The sequence below is a fragment of the Balaenoptera acutorostrata genome, chromosome 6 (genome assembly GCF_949987535.1).
Source record: "Balaenoptera acutorostrata chromosome 6, mBalAcu1.1, whole genome shotgun sequence".
NCBI lineage: Eukaryota > Metazoa > Chordata > Mammalia > Artiodactyla > Balaenopteridae > Balaenoptera > Balaenoptera acutorostrata.
Window position 1 is genome coordinate 41513616 of NC_080069.1, and position 18882 is coordinate 41532497.

The 18882-nt window shown below is 41.9% G+C and overlaps 1 protein-coding gene across 2 annotated transcripts in view; it reads left to right on the top strand.

Annotated features, from left to right (window-relative positions):
* Window positions 1-2377: 2377 nt before the first annotated feature.
* Window positions 2378-18882, top strand: part of SLC28A3 (solute carrier family 28 member 3) — a 57507-nt gene continuing 41002 nt past the window's right edge. The window contains exons 1-2 of one of the 2 annotated variants that reach the window (XM_028165121.2): window positions 2378-2436; window positions 2599-2732. In XM_028165121.2, coding sequence (XP_028020922.2) covers window positions 2655-2732 — 78 coding nt within the window. In that variant the 5' untranslated portion in view covers window positions 2378-2436; window positions 2599-2654. Of the gene's footprint in view, window positions 2437-2534; window positions 2733-18882 lie in introns of those variants that run through there. The other variant, XM_007176939.2, reaches the window with a different exon arrangement.

An 18882-nucleotide genomic window follows, 5' to 3' on the forward strand; every position in this document is an offset into this window, starting at 1 on the left:
TACTAATGATGAAAAATCTGAAAGTGAAATTAAGAAAACACTCCCGTTTACCATTGCAACAAAAAGAATAAAATATCTAGGAATAAACCTACCTAAGGAGACAAAAGACCTGTATGCAGAAAATTATAGGACACTGATGAAAGAAGTTAAAGATGATACAAATAGATGGAGAGATATACCATGTTCTTGGATTGGAAGAATCAACATTGTGAAAATGACTCTACTACCCAAAGCAATCTACAGATTCAATGCAATCCCTCTCAAACTACCACAGGCATTTTTCACAGAACTAGAACAAAAAATTTCACAATTTGTATGGAGACACAAAAGACCCCGAATAGCCAAAGCAATCTTGAGAACGAAAAATGGAGCTGGAGGAATCAGGCTCCCTGACTTCAGACTATATTACAAAGCTACAGTAATCAAGACAGTTTGGTACTGGCACAAAAACAGAAATATAGATCAATGGAACAGGATAGAAAGCCCAGAGATAAAACCCACACACATATGGTCACCTTATCTTTGATAAAGGAGGCAAGCATACACAGTGGAGAAAAGACAGCCTCTTCAATAAGTGGTGCTGGGAAAATTGGACAGGTACATGTAAAAGTATGAAATTAGAACACTCCCTGACACCATACACAAAAATAAACTCAAAATGGATTAAAGACCTAAGTGTAAAGCCAGACACTATCAAACTCTTAGAGGAAAACATAGGCAGAACACTCTATGACATAAATCACAGCAAGATCCTTTTTGACCCAGCTCCTAGAGAAATGGAAATAAAAACACAAATAAAGAAATGGGACCTAATGAAACTTAAAAGCTTTTGCACAGCAAAGGAAACCATAAACAAGACCAAAAGACAACCCTCAGAATGGGAGAAAATATTTGCAAATGAAGCAACTGACAAAGGATTAATCTCCAAGATTTACAAGCAGCTCATGCAGCTCAATAACAAAAAAACAAACAACCCAATCCAAAAATGGGCAGAAGACCTAAACAGACATTTCTCCAAAGAAGATATACAGATGGCCAACAGACACATGAAAGAATGCTCAACATCCTTAATCATTAGAGAAATGCAAATCAAAACTACAATGAGGTATCATCTCACACCAGTCAGAATGGCCACCATCAAAAAATCTAGAAACAATAAATGCTGGAGAGGGTGTGGAGAAAAGGGAACCCTCTTGCACTGCTGGTGGGAATGTAAATTGATACAGCCACTATGGAGAACAGTATGGAGGTTCCTTAAAAAACTAAAAATAGAACTACCATATGACCCAGCAATCCCACTACTGGGCATATACCCTGAGAAAACCATAATTCAAAAAGAGTCATGTACCAAGATGTTCATTGCAGCTCTATTTACAATAGCCAGGACATGGAAGCAACCAAAGTGTCCATCATCGGATGAATGGATAAAGAAGATGTGGCACATATATACAATGGAATATTACTCAGCCATAAAAAGAAATGAAATGGAGGTATTTGTAATGAGGTGGATGGAGTTAGAGTCTGTCATACAGAGTGAAGTAAGTCAGAAAGAGAAAAACAAACACAGTATGCTAACACATATATATGGAATCTAAGGAAAAAAAAAAAAAAGGTCATGAAGAACCTAGTGGCAAGATGGGAATAAAGACACAGACCTACTAAAGAATGGACTTGAGGATATGGGGAGGGGGAGGGGTGAGATGTGACAGGGTGAGAGAGTGTCATGGACATATATACACTACCAGATGTAAAATAGATAGCTAGTGGGAAGCAGCCGCATAGCACAGGGAGATCAGCTCAGTGCTTTGTGACCACCTAGAGGGGTGGGATAGGGAGGGTGGGAGGGAGGGAGATGCAAGAGGGAAGAGATATGGGAACATATGTATATGTATAACTGATTCACTTTGTTTTAAAGCAGAAACTAACACACCATTGTAAAGCAATTATACTTCAATAAAGATGTTAAAAAAAAAAAAGAAAAGAAAAGAAAAAAATACAAATAAAGTTGACCCTTGGATAACAAAAAAAAAAAAAAAAAAAGGCTTTGGAATCCACCAGACCTGAATTTGACTTCTCACTGACCCTTTACTGGCCAAATGGCCCTGGGCAAACCGTCAGTTTCTGTTACTCTGAGGTGTTAACTGAGGTGATGTTCAGGGACACCTCAGTTTTCCCGTGTTCCGAAGAGAAACCGAGACCACTATATATAATGTCCCAAGCAGGGACCTAGCACAGAATCCTGGTCACTTGGTAGCAGCCAGTGCTTATGTTCTCTGCCACCAACCACTCCCAGTGCTCAGCACCAGCACAGGAAACAGATTCTTTCCCTCAAGACTGTAGAGAAAATGTCCTTTTCTGTTTTGAGCAGCACAGGAGTCTTCTTCCCGGAGTGAAAATGGGTCCTCAGGAATGAGGATAATGAGAAGGATTAATGAAGTAGGTGGACCTGATCTGGAAGTGCCCATCCCGCCCCTTGCCACTCCTGCCTCACCCCAACCAGGAGACTTTGATCGAAGTTTCCAAACTGAAGCAGTGGCCAGTTTCCTACAATAGCAGGTGGCATCCTGACCTCAGCAGAGGCGGTGTTCTATTTCACAGGTACAGGGGATCTCCAGCCCAAACGTCTGAAAAGAATTCGGAGCCCAGCCAAATCCATGAGCAGCAAAAACTCTCTGGAGCTGCAGAGGACGGCAGTCCTCACAGCCGAGGGCTGCAGCAACACTGGCTTTCAGGTGAGCAGACCTTTCATCTTGTTTAAGACCAAGTAAATGGAAGTAATGCTCTTTCCTTGCCTTTCTGGCAAGTTCCTTAACTACAGCAGAGGGATTATTGGAACGCAATAAGATTTTTAATGTCACTCTTTAAGCCTTTTATTTTTCCTTCTTGGGTTCTTCTCAGGTTGACAAACCTGAAAAGTCTCTTAACCGAAACTGTTTTTGTCCCTGCCACATAAAGACAAGATTATCCTCTCCTACTTGTGTTTAGGGCTCATACGGCACAGATATAGTTGGGTTTTTTTTTTTAATGTATTTATTTATTTATTTTTGGCTGCGTTGGGTCTTCATTGCGGTGCGCAGGCTTCTCCTTACGTTGGCTTCTCTTGTTGCAGAGCACGGGCTCTAGAGTGCAGGTTCAGTAGTTGTGGCGCACAGGCTTAGTTGCTCCATGGCATGTGGGATCTTCCCGGACCAGGGCTCGAACTCGTGTCCCCTGCATTGGCAAGCGGATTCTTAACCACTGCACCACCAGAGAAGTCCACAGATAATAGTATTTACCTACAGACATTTTCCCAAAGAACTGGTGAGAGGGGAAGAATGGGGAAGAATCCAGATCCTGGATGTAGTTAGCACCTCAGGGTCCCTTTCTCTTAAACCAGGTCTCAGAGCCTCTGTCAGATGGTGGCCTGGGTACCTGCCCTGCTGCGGGGGGCAGGTACCCAAATCATCTCATGTCATCATCCAAAACTCACCGAGTGACTAACATTGCTTAGCCCAGGGCTAGGTGCCACAGAAGTCCCATCACCATAAATCACCAGGCTTTTTTCTGACTGGGTCTGGGATGGGGATTTTTCAGGGCTGTACCCAAGTATACTTCTTTTCCTAACCTGACACTTAACATGGGAAGCTCACATGAGCAGGTGTCAGCAATCCCTTGGGCTTCAGCTTCAATAAACAGGCAAAACAAATGTTTAGGCACTAACAAAGAAAGGAACAAGGACGGTAAAAAGGCTTTGACTCAAGTCCTGAGTCTTCTACTCACAAGTTATTGTAACTTCCTTGATCTTCGGTTTAGTTGTCTGTGCATGTGTCACAGTCGTGCTCATCTCATAGATTATAAGTGTAGGGGAGGAAAAATCTTTCCCTCTACCCGCTAATGTTCAGTTCCTGAGGTCTGTGAACTAAACTGACAAATGGCAGATAAACAGGAGCAAAGGCATATTAATAAATATTTTTAATTTTTTGTACACATAAAAGTCACAGAAAAGAAGGCTTCACAGAAAAGAAGGGAACATCCCAAAGAAGCAGTATGACTCAGAGGCTTATATACTATTTTAAAAAGGAGATAAATTGTGGAGAAGTGAGTAGACAAAGGAAAGAGTGGTTGGTCTCTTAGGGCCAATAAATTGTGGGAAAGTGATGAGGAAATATATGGAGGTAACTACTGGAAGATGAGGTTTGACCATGAGGTATCTCCTCGCTATCTCTGTCTCCAGTGACAATGGCTGTTCTCTGTCTGTTATGGGAGAGGGCAACACTCGCACGAGGGAAAGTTATGCCCTGTTTTTAAGCAGATAGAGGAAGAGCAGAGATATCTTCTAAGAATTATTTTGAACTGAAGGCAAATGAGAAAAGGCAGACACAGAAAGAGCTCTCGGCTCTTCCTCTATCCGCTTAAGTATGGCATATTTAAGCCAAAGTGGCATATTTGGGGTGGCATATCCTGATCACCATCATAAGTGAGAAAAAAGCATAAAGCAGGGAGCCTTTTCTGATTCAAAAGAATGGAAGGGATGGAATGGGATAAAGGGTCAAAGTGAATATGGCAGCAAGAGAAAGGCATCTGCAATGGAGAAGGGTGCCTGTTGCCAGCAGCTGGCTGCCCGTGGTCAGTGAGCAAGACACAGAGCCCCCGAAAGCCGCCCTGTTTTCTATCCCTCACACTCTCCTCCCACAGCAGAGCATCTCCAGGCCTCAGGGTGCAGAGCCGTGCCTCTCAAACCCAGCAGAGTACCACACACCAGCACCAACAACCGCTGGCCAGGTTATTCGTCCAGTGCTCCTCCTTCAACAAGAATTTCCAGAGACACGTATCTACTCAGCAAGACTGTTAACTGCCCCCTGGATGTGGCCACTGCTAGAGAGGGAGACGAGTTCAAGAAGGAATAATATGCTAATCTTGCATCACAGATGTTCGGAGAACATCAGTTAGGGCTTAAGGCTGGGCAGGGATTTCCCAGTTGAACAGGGAGGGGCGTCAGCAGAGCATCACAAATAAAGAGAACTGTCTGTACCCAGGCCCGGGGGCCTGAAAGAGCCTGTGTGCTTGGGGTAGAGAAGATGCGGAGCTGGGGCTGGGGAGTGGGGAAAGGGGGCAGGCTGGCGTCAGATCACGTGGCCTAGGCATTTGAGAAGGAAGCAATCATAATCTACACTCTTGGGAATTCCCTGGCGGTCCAGTGGTTAGGACTCCACACTTTCACTGCTGGGGGCCCAGCTTCAATCCCTGGTCGGGGAACTAAGATCCCACAAGCCACGCATTGCAGCCAAAAAAAAAAATCTACACTATCAAATCATTAAAGTACTCTACTAGCCCTGTTAAAGATGGACAAAAAATGGAAAGAGATTTGTGTGTGGCTGGGACACCAGTTAGGAGGTTAGCGTGATGATCAGAAGTAGGTTAGAGGCGGTGGAAACTGACGCTGGGGGAAAATACTTGTGCTCATAAGAGGCCGCTGCAGTGGAACGGGGCAGAAGTCAGGGCGAGGAGTCAGAGCTGCTCTGCCTGCGAATATTTCCACGTCCTCCTCTGTAATATATGCGAAAAATATATGTAATATATGTTTTTTAAAATGCTGTCTTAGTTCACTCAGGCTGCTGTAACAAAATATCTCAGACAGGGTGGCTTATAAACAAAAACATATTTCTCACAGTTCTGGAGGCTGGGAGGTCCAAGATCACGGCATCAGCAAATTCTATGTCTGGTGAGGGCCCCGTCCTCACATGGCCAAAAACGCAAGGGAGCTCTCTGGGCTTCTGTTTGTTTGTTTGGTCGCACTGCACAGCTTTGGATCTTAGTTCCCCGACCAGGAATTAAACCCGTGCCCTCAGCAGTGAAAGCATGGAGTCCTAACCACTGGACCACCAGGGAAGTCCCTCTGGGGTCTTTTTTATAAAGGCACTAAACCCATTCATGAAGGCCCTTCCCCCATGACCTAATCACCTCCCAAAGGCCCCACCTCCTAATACACCATGCGGGGCATGACATTTTCAAAACAAGAATTTGGCGGGGGGCGTGGTGTGTGGACACAAACATTCAGACCGTAGCAAGTGCCTAGCCCAGTGTGAACATAGTAACAGTAGCTCTTGGTGCCAGGACAGGTTAAAGTCCACATTCCTAGTTTGAGATACACACTTGGAAGTGATTCCCTTTACGTAGATAGGAAATCTAGGAACCGGGTTGGAGTGAGGAAAAGAATGACTTCATTTTGAGGCTGCTGGTTGAAATTAAGATGATGTCGAACATCCAGATAGAGATGGAGATGGAGCAGGAAGCTTTAGGCACACCTGCACCTGGAGGCTGGAAGGGGACATTATATGTTTGGGGGCTGTTAGCACACAGGTGGCCAGGGTGTGGACAAGACCACGGGGAGGGAAACCTGGGAAGCACCAGTGTTTCAGGAGCAGCAAAGTCAGAGAAGTCGGAGGATGAAACAGAGAAGCCAGAGGGAGAGAGAGGACAGAACCAGAGGAGGGAAGGTCTGGGGAAGCAGAGGGGAAAGAGAACCACAAGGTGAACAGCAAAGACCCCCCCCCCTCCACAGAATGGAGGAGACACTTTCATCTGACTCGCTAATTAGGATATTACTGGTGACCGGGGCTGAGGGCCGGGACAGTCTGTGTTATAAGTGGGAGTTAAGAGACTGGAGAAAATGAGGACAGAAAGGACATTCCTCTGGCAGAGAGGAGAGGAGAGAAGAGGGACCAGCTCGGGAGAGGCAAGATGGAAATTGTAGGCAGGGTTTTTCTTATCATTGTAAATTATCACATGCAGAAAAACACATGAAACCAAATAGACAACATATTATAAAGTGCCACCCAGGTCAAGAAATAGGACATTGCCATCCCTCAGCTCGGACACCCCTGCCCTGCACATTCTGTTCAACTGCCCCCCTCCCTCAGGGATAACGAGGTTCCCATCTTTGTGGTAATTACTTCCCCGTTTTGCCTTATGCCTTAACTTCTAATTATGAATCCTTAAACACTGCCTTTGCCTGTTTTTGAACTTTATATAAATAGAAAATTTCAAGAAAAATTATTTGCTTCTTTTAAAACATTTATATGGAATTAGGTAAGATGAATCATTTTGTATCTGGCTTCTTTTGCTCAGTTTTATATTTCTAAGATTCAGCCATAGTATTGTGTGTAACCAGAGTTCATCCAATTTCCTTGATACACAGTATTCTCCGCCAGCACTACACAATTTATCTATTTTACTGTCAGTGGACTTTGCCTCATTAAGTTTGGAGCTTTGGGGAACTTCAAAATAACAGAGGCAGCTATGAATATTCTTGTACGTGTCTCCTGGTGAATAACACTTTTATTTTGGGGTTATACTTAGGAGTGGAATCACTAGGTCACTGGGAATACACATACACTTTCAACTTTGATAATAATGCCAGACTGGTTTCCTAAGTGGTTTTACTAGTTTATACTCCCGTCCACAGAGTGTGAGTTCCTATTACTCCATAACCTCACCAACATTTATTGAGTTTGTTAATTTCAGTGATTCTGTTCAATAGTCATATATTAGGGAGGTTTGATTTTAATTTTCCTGTGTTATTGGCCATTAGATGCCTACTTTATGAAATACTTGCTCAAGTCTCTTGTTTGTTTTCTCTACTGGATTTTGTCTTTTCCCTATTGATTTGAAAGAGTTCTCTTTCAAAATGAAAGTCTTCTATCACTCTGAAGCTGTCTTTCGCTCTTTAACATTTTGATAAACAAAAGTTAATTATATCGCGGCCCCATTTATCAGGTGTTTGTTTTATATATTCTGTTTAAGAAATCACTTTCTACCCTGCAAGATCATGAAGATACCCTCTCATATTTTCTGTAAGCTTGTCCTTGCTTTCTACATTGAGGCCTCTAGTCCCTCTGAAACTGATTTTTATGTATAGTGTAAGATGAGAGTCAAGTTTTCTGTGTTTCTACATGGACATTCAATTATTTCACCATCACTTTAAAAAAAAAAAATCTTTTCTTCACTTGACAAATACCACGAATTCCAAGAGTCTATCTTTGGGGTAAGTTTTTTTAGAATAGGGCAACTGAAAGATTTTTTCTTCACACTCAAAGAAGGGGAAAGGATGCAGAGAAAAGGAAGAGATGAAAATTGACAGCAGGAGAGGTGGGATAAAACTCAGAACTTCTAAGGGTGAAAATTCAGGCAAGTTTTTGAACAAACCCCTTTCCTGAAGGGTGTCCCTTAGAATCCCAGCACAAGTGTCCTCCTGCCCACGAGTAAACATTGATCTTGCCATGAGTGGCCATTAGAGGTACAGGGCCCATCCTTGCTCTGACATCAGTTGGGTAGGACCCACTTATGAACATCCTGAGACAGCCCTAGACTGGAATTGTGCCTCTACTCTACACATACACCGAGGAAGGCCAGCTCACTCCATGATTCACCTGGTGAGCCAGTCAGGTTTGGAGAGATTGTTAAATGGAGCTCAAAATTTGGGAGGTCATATAAATGTTGGAATGTTGGCATAGACTTTGAACCCAGATTCTTTGAATATATAACTTCTGAGGTTGGAAGAGTACTATTTCTTCAACACATTATCAGGGAGGTCAGCATGAATCACACTCAGATAACTGAGTATGTTTACACATAGCTCAGGACAAGCTTGGCTAGAGCTATCTAGATGCTTTTTTTTCCCCACAAGTAAATTAAGACACAGAAAATACATGACAATAGAGTTGCCATATGATCCTGCAATCCCACTCCTGGGTGTATATCTGGAAATAAGTATAATTCAAAAAGATACATGTACCTCTATGTTCATAGCAGCACTATTTACAATAGCAAGACAGGGAAGCAGTCTAAATGTCCATCACCAGATGAATGGTAAAAAAGATGTGGTACATGTATACAATGGAATATTACTCAGCCATAAAAAAGAAGGAAATAATGCCATTTGTAGCAACATAGATGGACCTAGAGATTATCATCCTAAGTGAAGTAAATCAGACAGAGAAAGACAAATATATGATATCACTTATATGTGGAATCTAAAACAAATGATACAAATGAACTTATTTACAAAACAGGAATAGACTCAGACATAAAAAACAAACTAATGAAGAAATGAAATTGAGTTATTTGTAGTGAGGTGGATGGACCTAGAGTCTGTCATACAGGGTGAAGTAAGTCAGAAAGAGAAGAACAAATACCATATGCTAACACATATATATGGAATCTAAAAAAAAAACAAAAAAAAAACAAAGATTATGAAGAACCTAGGGGCAGGACAGGAATAAAAAGGCAGACATAGAGAATGGACTTGAGGACATGGGGAGGGGGAAGGGTAAGCTGGGACAAAGTGAGAGAGTGGCATGGACATATACACTACCAAATGTATAATAGATAGCTATTGGGAAGCAGCCGCATAGCACAGGGAGATCAGCTCGGTGCTTTGTGACCACCTAGAGGGGTGCGATAGGGAGGGTGGGAGGGAGACGCAAGAGGGAGGAGATATGGGGATATATGTATATGTACAGCTGATTCACTTTGTTATAAAGCAGAAACTAACAAACACACCATTGTAAAGCAATTATACTCCAAGAAAGATGTTAAAAAAAAAACAAAACAAAACTTATGGTTATCAAAGGGGAAAAGGGCGGAGAGGGAGGGATAAATTACGAGTTTGGGATTAACAGATACAGACTACTATATATAAAATAGATAAACGATAAGGACCTACTGTATAGCATGGGGAATTATATTCAATATCTTTTAATTACGTATAACAAAATAATCTGAAAAAGAATATATATATACAGAACTGAATCACTTTGCTGTACACCTGAAACTAACAAAACATTGTAAATCAACTATACTTTAATAAAAAAAACAAAAAATAATGTGGCAATTCTGGAAAACAGATACATCCCCGTTTCTCCAGGGTTTATTGTTGTTGCTGTTTGTTGCTGTTGTCATTATTGTTACTATTTGTTTCTTTAGTGAATTAAGTGAAATAATTTTATGTAGTCTGCATTTATTGTCATGTGTGGCCACTAAAGTCTCCGCTCAGTTAGTTTAATGATTAGTTAAGGATCCGATATAAATTCCCAAGTGGCTGGAACCAAAAAATCTCCCAGGCTTTGCTGAGGTCTCTGTGTGCCTGCTGGGGAGATTGCCTTCAGTGCTCAGGCAAGCTGGCTACAATTCTATGTTTACTTTACTCCCTGCTTCTGTTGAGTTTCAACACCAGCCAGAGATGAGAACTTTGATTTTTCTCAGGTCTTTCTCAAGCATGAACATGACTCCGGGCATGTCCCTGGGCTTCTAATTTCCCAGGAATATCAGAGCGTTTCAAAGTCCCTTATGGATATCTCATTCCCCAGCTTTTCCTTTACGTTTTTGTTTACCTTGCTGTTTTCTCCAAATGTTATCACCACCTCAGGCAGCCACCTGCCTTAAACGATTGCCCCCAGGGAAATAGCATCGGGTGAGCTCTAACTCAGATTAAATAAAGACACGCCTTGTGAGTGGTATCTTCTGAGGAACTACAAGACAGGTCAAATAATGGCAGTTATCTTGGAATTGGACTTTGGGAGAGTGACAACCCCACTTTGCCTCATTATTTACTCATTAATATGAGACAAGGCTCTCTGCACCATGAAAAAGTGTCACAGTCCAAAAGGGGCCAAGACAGGCATAAGAGCTCCCCTTCTGGACCACCCAGTTACCTTATTTTGCTGACCTGCTCAGCTTTGGAAATGTACCAATCATTTTACCCTGTCAGTCATATCACTTTATAACTTTGTTAGCTTTTAAAGAGTTTTTGAAAGTATTTATTTATTTGGTTGCATCAGGTCTTAGTTGCGGCAGGCGGGCTCCTTAGTTGCGGCTCAAGGGCTCCTTAGTTGCAGCGCACCAGCTCCTTAGTTGCTGCTCGCCAGCTCCTTAGTTGTGGCATGCAAAATCTTAGTTGCGGCATGCATGCGGGATCTAGTTCCCCCCGGACCAGGGATCAAACCCGGGCCCCCTGCATTGGGAGAGCAGAGTCTTAACAACTGCACAACCAGGGAAGCCCCAAGAATGTTTATTTTTCTAATTCTCATTACTGCATTCTGAGTTTCTCATCCACTCAAGTCCATTGGTTCAGGAACACTTACAAGGAGGAAGTTGGTTAGAGAGCACTGGTCTGACTTGTGCAGCCAGGGAGGTTTGAAACAAAGTAATTACTTAATTACTTAATTGCTTGAGGACTGGTCAGACCCAGACAGATGAAGCAGCTGGGGAGCAAAGGTCTAGGCACAGGGTATGTTGGAGCCAGCAAGGCAGGGCATAAAGTCAAGAAAAGATATTTCTAGGAGCCAGCAAATGTGAGGCTTTCTGTTGACCCACACAGCCGCTTCCTTGTTCCCCTGCAGAGCATGAGGTCTTGAGGTCAGGGAAGAGGGAAGAAGGAAGTGGGAAAGGAAGAATTTAGAAAAGCACAGGTGGGAGGAAGAAGTAGTCTGCTGTGCTCCAAGCACTGACCACAGCGTATGTGGTTCTGACCTTGGCTGCAGATGGCAAGGGGCCTCTTGTTAAGGAGGAAGTGGGAGAGGGAGGAAAGGGGTGAGCTCCTGGAAAAAGCCAGACGGTTGGTGGGCGGGTGGGAAAGTGAGGGTGACAGCAGGGCACAGACACTGAGACTGAAAGCTACATACTAAGTCATTACGAGGAGGGTAAAACCCCTTAGGTTGAGGCTTCAGAGCCAGGCTGCCAGGTCCACCATTTAGGCAAGTGACCTAACTTCTATACTTATTTCTTCATCCCAAAATAGGTACTAATATCCTGCATCATAAGACTTTTGGGAGATTAATGTAAAGCACTAGTACCTAGCAAGTGCTCAAGTATCAGCAACTATTATTTAAACCATTTACGTGGGGAGCTATTTTGGTGCACGCCAAACCAAATTTTTTTTTCTTTTTTTAATAAATTTATTTATTTTTTATTTTTGGCTGTGTTGGATCTTTGTTTCTGTGCGAGGGCTTTCTCTAGTTACGGCAAGTGGGGGCCCCTCTTCATCACGGTGCGTGGGCCTCTCACTGTGGCGGCCTCTCTTGTTGCGGAGCACAAGCTCCAGACGCGCAGGCTCAGTAGTTGTGGCTCACGGGCCTAGTTGCTCCGCGGCATGTGGGATCTTCCCAGACCAGGGCTCGAACCCGTGTCCCCTGCATTAGCAGGCAGATTCTCAACCACTGCGCCACCAGGGAAGCCCCAAACCAAATTTTGAACTACAGGTGTGAAGTCTGTCTCTTCTCATAGCAAATACTGGACTCCACTGATAGAAAAACTGTGAGAGATGCCAACATGCAGATCTGAATTGTTACCATGTCAACTGAACATAAAACCTCATGTCCCTGAGGTCTCCAGCACACTGGAGAGCTCGGCCCTCAACATCTGTGTCTCTTCAAAGCACTGTAGAAAGTAATTTACAGATATTCTGGTTCATTTTGATTCATGTTCTATTTAATCAAATGAATTTCTTTTAAAATTTTTATACACTGTTAAGTTTATTCGATGTGTTTCTAGCACTTAATTACTTAATCAGCACTCCCTGGAAAGAAGTGCTTGATGACCAAGGTGACTTTAGAAATCACCAAAAAGCAAATTTTTTCCAACTGCGAGCAAATTCAAATGCCTATGACATAATGATGTGCAACTTACTGGTATAAAATACTCCAGTTCTAAGTAAGGATAATATTTAGAAAGAAATGACCGTAACTCCCCACAATAACATAAGAATCAGGTAACTGACCCAGGCTTTATCCTGCAGGTGATTCAGGCTTTGGCATAAAACACACCTTGCTTCCCCACTCCCGCATCTCGTGGCTTGAGGGATCTCAGTTCCCGGACCAGGGATCGAACCTGGGCCCCCTGTAGTGGAAGCTCAGAGTCCTGGACCACCAGGGGATTCCCTAAAACACTCCTTTACATAAAGAGGGCTGGAGAGTGGCTGAAGCAGGAACCAAAAGTAGACTTGGAGTCGATTTCACTGAACTTGCAGGAAGGTCCCAAGTTGTAACACCCACTGTATAAACCAATGGTTGCAAACGCAAAGCAGGATTTTGAATAGCTTAGGGGCTATTCAAGATAATACAAGATGAAGTTACAAGATGAAGGTGTCATTAATGATATCTGATGTCTCTTGACACCACCTGTATCTCTCCTTCCCTATTTCCCTTTTCTTCCTTCTTATTCTGTCTTACTCCAATAATAGACTTTAATAAAAGCTGAAGCCATGTTTTCTGCTCTTAATTTTAGAAATAAAATTAAGAAATAAATTTAAATATTAGAAATAAGTCTTTCAGTGACTAATCTGACTAAATTGCTTCACAGACAAGTGTTATTACATCCTTCATAGCTTTTGTATATTATAAATATTAGAGTAAATTTCTTAATCTTTCGACCTTTGGCTGACAGTCAGGAGCCCTACAGAAAGGAGACCACCACCAGCCTTGTGGCCCATGGTGAAAGCATTTTTATAAACAAAACACAATCTACAGTCACCTCACCATCTGAATTTTGATCCCATCAGACAGACTGGAGATTTGCCTACTAAAACAAATCAGAGAAGGAAATGAGAGTAAGAAGAATCTTAATTTCAACTGAGAAATTCAAAGGGATTTTATCCTTGTTTATTAATTATTAATTTTTTTCTCAACTGTAGGAAGATGTTTTGCTTATAAGAGCACTTCCGGTTCCCCTGTGACTAAATGGGTTGCATCTTTGGAATGTCAGACACAGCCAAGTTTATTCAGGTTAACCCGTAGAAGTAGTACCTTGAACTTTTTAATAGTCCTTATACTGACTACAATTAAATAATTTATGGTTGACAGCTTTTCCTCTAAACTCCCTGAGAACAGGGACTGTAATGCAATGCCTTGTAACTAATACAGTTTCTACGCCATAGTAGGTGCACAGTAAGTATTTATTAAAGGAATGAATGAGAATGCTTGGGATGGAGCCCCAAGGAACTATATGCAACATTAAGGGTTGAGTGAAAAGGCTTATACGGTACAGGAAAAGGAGAAGGAGACGTACAGATGGTAGGAAAGAACTAGCAAAATGTGATCACAGAAGTCACAGAAGTCAGGGACAAGAATATTTTAAGGAGTAAATGGTCCACTATGTATGATGAAAACTGGACTTAGGGGAATGGAAACCATTGATTACTTTAGCAAGGGTGATTTCCATAGTGTGGTAAGAATGAAAGCCATTTTGGCATGGGTTCAAGAGTGAATATGAGGCAAAAAATGGAAGCAGTGTCTTGTCTGATCAGGCTGCTATAACAAAACACCACAGACTCAGTAGCTTAAAGACAACAGAAATTTATTTCTGGAGACCGGAAGTCTAAGATCAAGGTGTTAGCTCGGTCAATGTTCTAGTGTGAGCCCTCTTCCTGGTTTAGAGCCAGCACCTTTGAAATCACCGTGTCCTCACATGGTAGAAGGGGCTAGGGATCTCTGTGGGCTCACTTTTATAAGGGCACTAATTATTCCCATTCATGAGTGCTTCACCCTCAAGACTTAAGCAACTCTCAAAGGCCCTACTTCCTAATACCATCATCTTTGGGGGTTAGAATTTCAACACAATGAATTTTGAGGGGACACAAACATTCAGACCGTAGCAACCAGTAAATGCAGATAGAAAACTGTTTTTTGGGTTTTTTGTTTTTTGTTTTTTGTTTGTTTGTTTTTTAAATAAATACATATACTCAAGGATGCTTGCTCATTGCTTTCCTTTTTTTTTTCAATTTTTGTTTATTTATTTATTTATTTTTGGCTGTGTTGGGTCTTCGTTTCTGTGCGAGGGCTTCCTCTAGCTGCGGCGAGCAGGGGCCACTCTTCATCGCGGTGTGCGGGCCTCTCACTATCACGGCCTCTCTTGTTGCGGAGCACAGGCTCCAGACGCGCAGGCTCAGCAGTTGTGGCTCACGGGCCTAGTTGCTCCGCGGCATGTGGGATCTTCCCAGACCAGGGCTCGAACCCATGTCCCCTGCATTAGCAGGCAGATTCGCAACCAATGCGCCACCAGGGAAGCTCCTGTTTTGGGGGTTTTGTTTTAAATTTATTTTATTATTTTATTTTATTTATTTATTGTTTCTGGCTGTGTTGGGTCTTCGTTGCTGTGTGCGGGCTTTTCTCTGGTTGCGGTGAGCGGGGGCTACTCTTCATTGCGGTTCACCGGCTTCTCATTGCGGTGGCTTCTCTTGTTGCAGAGCATGGGCTCTGGGTGCATGGGCTTCAGTAGTTGTGGCTCGTGGGCTCAGTGGTTGTGGCTCGCGGGCTCTAGAGTGCAGGCTCTGTAGTTGTGGCACACGGGCTTAGCTGCTCCACGGCATGCGAGATCTTCCCGGACTAGGGATCAAACCCGTATCCCCTGCACTGGCAGGCGGATTCTCAACCACTGTGCTACCAGGGAAGCCCAGAAAACTGGTTTTTAATGGGAGAAGAATTCTTGGCTTCACATATTAAAAAATTGATAAAGATGCAACTATTAGAAAATCAAGGGAAAAGAGGGTTGAGTAAGGTAGTGCATGGGAAAGCACAGAGCACTATGCCTGGCCCAGAGTAAGAAGTCCAGATGTTGTCATATTATTGCTCTTAGGATTAGCTTCTCCATGCGTGTCTTGAGACCTCTCCCTCTCATATGTATAGTAGAAGTTCTTGTGGGAGGGTCTTCAACTATTCAAACAACAGCCTAAGTCAAAGAAAAGCAAAAGAAACAGTAACAGGAAATTGGAACCAGGCTGAAATAATCACGCATTATCAAGTGCAAATATGAAAAACTAAGATAAGAGTGAAAGACAACCCAGCAGGAGAAGGGCAGTGATGTCTTGGAGTGTACAATTCTACATTTATATGACTTTTAGCTAGTTCCAGGATCTGGAAACCACATGTGAAAAAAGGAAAACATATACATATGTGTTTTTGGAGAAATTTAACTCCACTATTGGTGATGACTTGGTTAGGGTGGTGACAGGTCGACCATCCCATTATAAAGTTACATTTCTCTCTTCCTAATTAGTAAGTGATCTGAGCAGTGATTCTTCAGGCTGTGTGAATATCCAGTTCCCCAGCACATTTCACCGCATGGTTTTTGCATCCATTGATGACCCTTTCCTGGATCAATTATTACTTCGGGAGTTGCAAAATGGTAACCTTCATTTCTTCAGTATTCCTTACCCCACATTGTTTTGAAAAGAATGAACTTCCCTTTTTTTGTCTTTCTCTCTTTTTGAGCATCGTTGTAGACTAACATTCCCTTTTATTCAATGTTTTATAATCAATTACCAACATTATTTGTTTCTTCCAAACTTTTTACGAAATTTTTCAAACATACAGAAAAGTTGAAAGAATTTCATAGTGAACACATCACCCACATTCTACAATTTACATTTTACATCCTTTATCACACATTTCTTCATTTATGCTGCCCTCTATCCATCCATCATTCTGTCATATTTTTTGACATAAGTTGCAGTCATTATTCACATTTTTTACTTTTTGGTACTCAGTTTGTCCCAAATTTGGCCAGTGATCAGAGTATATAAAAATGAGGTCATGTTAATGGTTTTTACCAGGTTCCTGCTTCCAGACTACCAGAATCAGAAGTGGGGCTGAGGGTTGGCCTTCATGGCACCTCTATCTTGCTGCATTAGTGGAATGGCCCAACCAAGTGGACATTGCATGCAGCAACCAATCTCCAGCCTACCTGAGCTTGTCTGGTCTGGCACCAGAATTACATTGGAAGCTAATCTGCATTTCATCTTTTAAATAAAACCCAGGACTCTGATCATTTCTGATAGAAAAAAACAACCTCTTTTAGAAAAATCGTATGACATCAGCCTCGGACAATTAAGCAGGAAGCTTAACCATCACTCATTTTCTCTTTATTTCAAGAATCTATATGAACCAGATGCTAAGTCCTTTATTCTTGGGCATTATTTGACTTATCTGACTAGTAGATTTACTGGATGATAATATGGACAGAACCAGAAGTAAAACCAGGACCTCCAATGAAAAATAAGAAAAAAAAAAAAAAAGGTCCATATTCTCCCAGATGTATCCATTTATGATGGCTTCATAAATAAGAGATACATCAGGTGGGGAGTGGGCAGGGAAACCTTTCCCACAGGCCTGAGGAGAAAGGGGCACATTCCACTCCACAGACCAAGAGGAGATTGAACTCCATGTTTGAAATGTATGTGACAGATGCAAAAGGACACTCACTACATTAAGCTACTAAGTACAAGTAGAAAAAAGAATTCGTATCTATTGCATAATTTACGTCCATGGCATTGAAATTAAAGTGGTTATTTGAACTTGCCACTGGACCTTGCTGGGGGTTTTTTTCCTTGTTTTTTAAAGTGTTAATAAAGATGCATATATGTTATTCTATCAAAAATTAATTTTAATATTTTTTTAAATAAATTTATTTATTTATTTATTTATTTCTGGCTGTGTTGGGTCTTCGTTTCTGTGCGAGGGCTTTCTCCAGTTGCGGCAAGCGGGGGCCACTCTTCATCGCGGTGCGCAGCCCTCTCACTGTCGCAGCCTCTCTTGTTGCGGAGCACAGGCTCCAGACGCACAAGCTCAGTAGTTGTGGCTCAGGGGCCCAGTTGCTCCGCGGCATGTGGGATCTTCCCCGACCAGGGCTTGAACCTGTGTCCCCTGCATTGGCAGGCAGATTCTCAACCACTGCGCCACCAGGGAAGCCCAATTTTAATATTTTAATAACTGTATTTCAATATAATTGGCTTCCTTTTAATCCTATATATTTAATTTTATGTATTTTAAAACACTCTGAAACAGGTGCATCAGCTCCACCAACTGCCCTGCTTCAGGACAGTTCCCAGAAGTTGCACATAGCTTCCATCACAGTGGCAGAACTTCATCATAACCACTGGGAGTTTAGGAAATATGCCTTTTTCTGGGAAACCGAAGGCCCTGCTAAAATTGAGAGTTACATTTCTAAAGGAAATGGGGAAGAATAGATGTTGGGGACAACTAGCAGTCTTGGCCATAATATTATATTTTTTATTGGAGTCCAAGAGCTGTTAATTAGATTCCTATTTTTTGTTGTCATTTTGGTTTTCCTTTACCCTTACTTTCCCACTTGATTTGTCATAGACTGAAAGTTCTCTCAACCTCTTTCTAAATGTGTCCCTAGATTTTTCTCCCAGTTTCCCTTGTGAATCTATGCCACTTGTACATAGATAGCCATCCTTCAGAGAGTGAGATTGTACCCCGACCACTGGCTTATTTTTGGACGTGGTAATGGAATTTTTTGTCCTCTCTTCAGCCTTGATTGATTAAGATGATGACCACTGCGTGTTTTACCTTTCTGAGTCATTTTCAGTATATGGTTGTGTTCTTTTATTCCATCTGACTCAATCAAATAGATTTGCTTGCCCTTAGCTTCTCTCATCATATTTGATGTGATTTTTTAAAAGAACTTTTCATTGGTTTGATTTATTTTTGTTTGGTTTCTTCTGAAGACATATTTTGTTTGTTTGTTTGTTTGTTTTAATGGCTCCTTTTATAACCAACTTAAGATTGTGAGTAATCACAAAATTTCTATATTTTCTACTTTCCATTATTTTATTTCCTCCTGTTCCATCACTTAATTTTAACTGACTATATATCTTTTAGTGTTTACCTTTCTATCTTAAACACTGCTACTTATAATCTCTTCCAGCTCCCAGAAATTAAAAGTTGAGGAAACTGGCTTATTTATCCTACCATCAAAATTTTTTTTCCTTCTCCTTCAAGTGGTGCTCTGATAATCTTTTCTACATTATCAGGGGTTGTAATGTTTATAATTTGTTCTGGAAACTTACTCCCTGGAGTTGTTTTGGATTTCGATTCATTAAAAAGATTC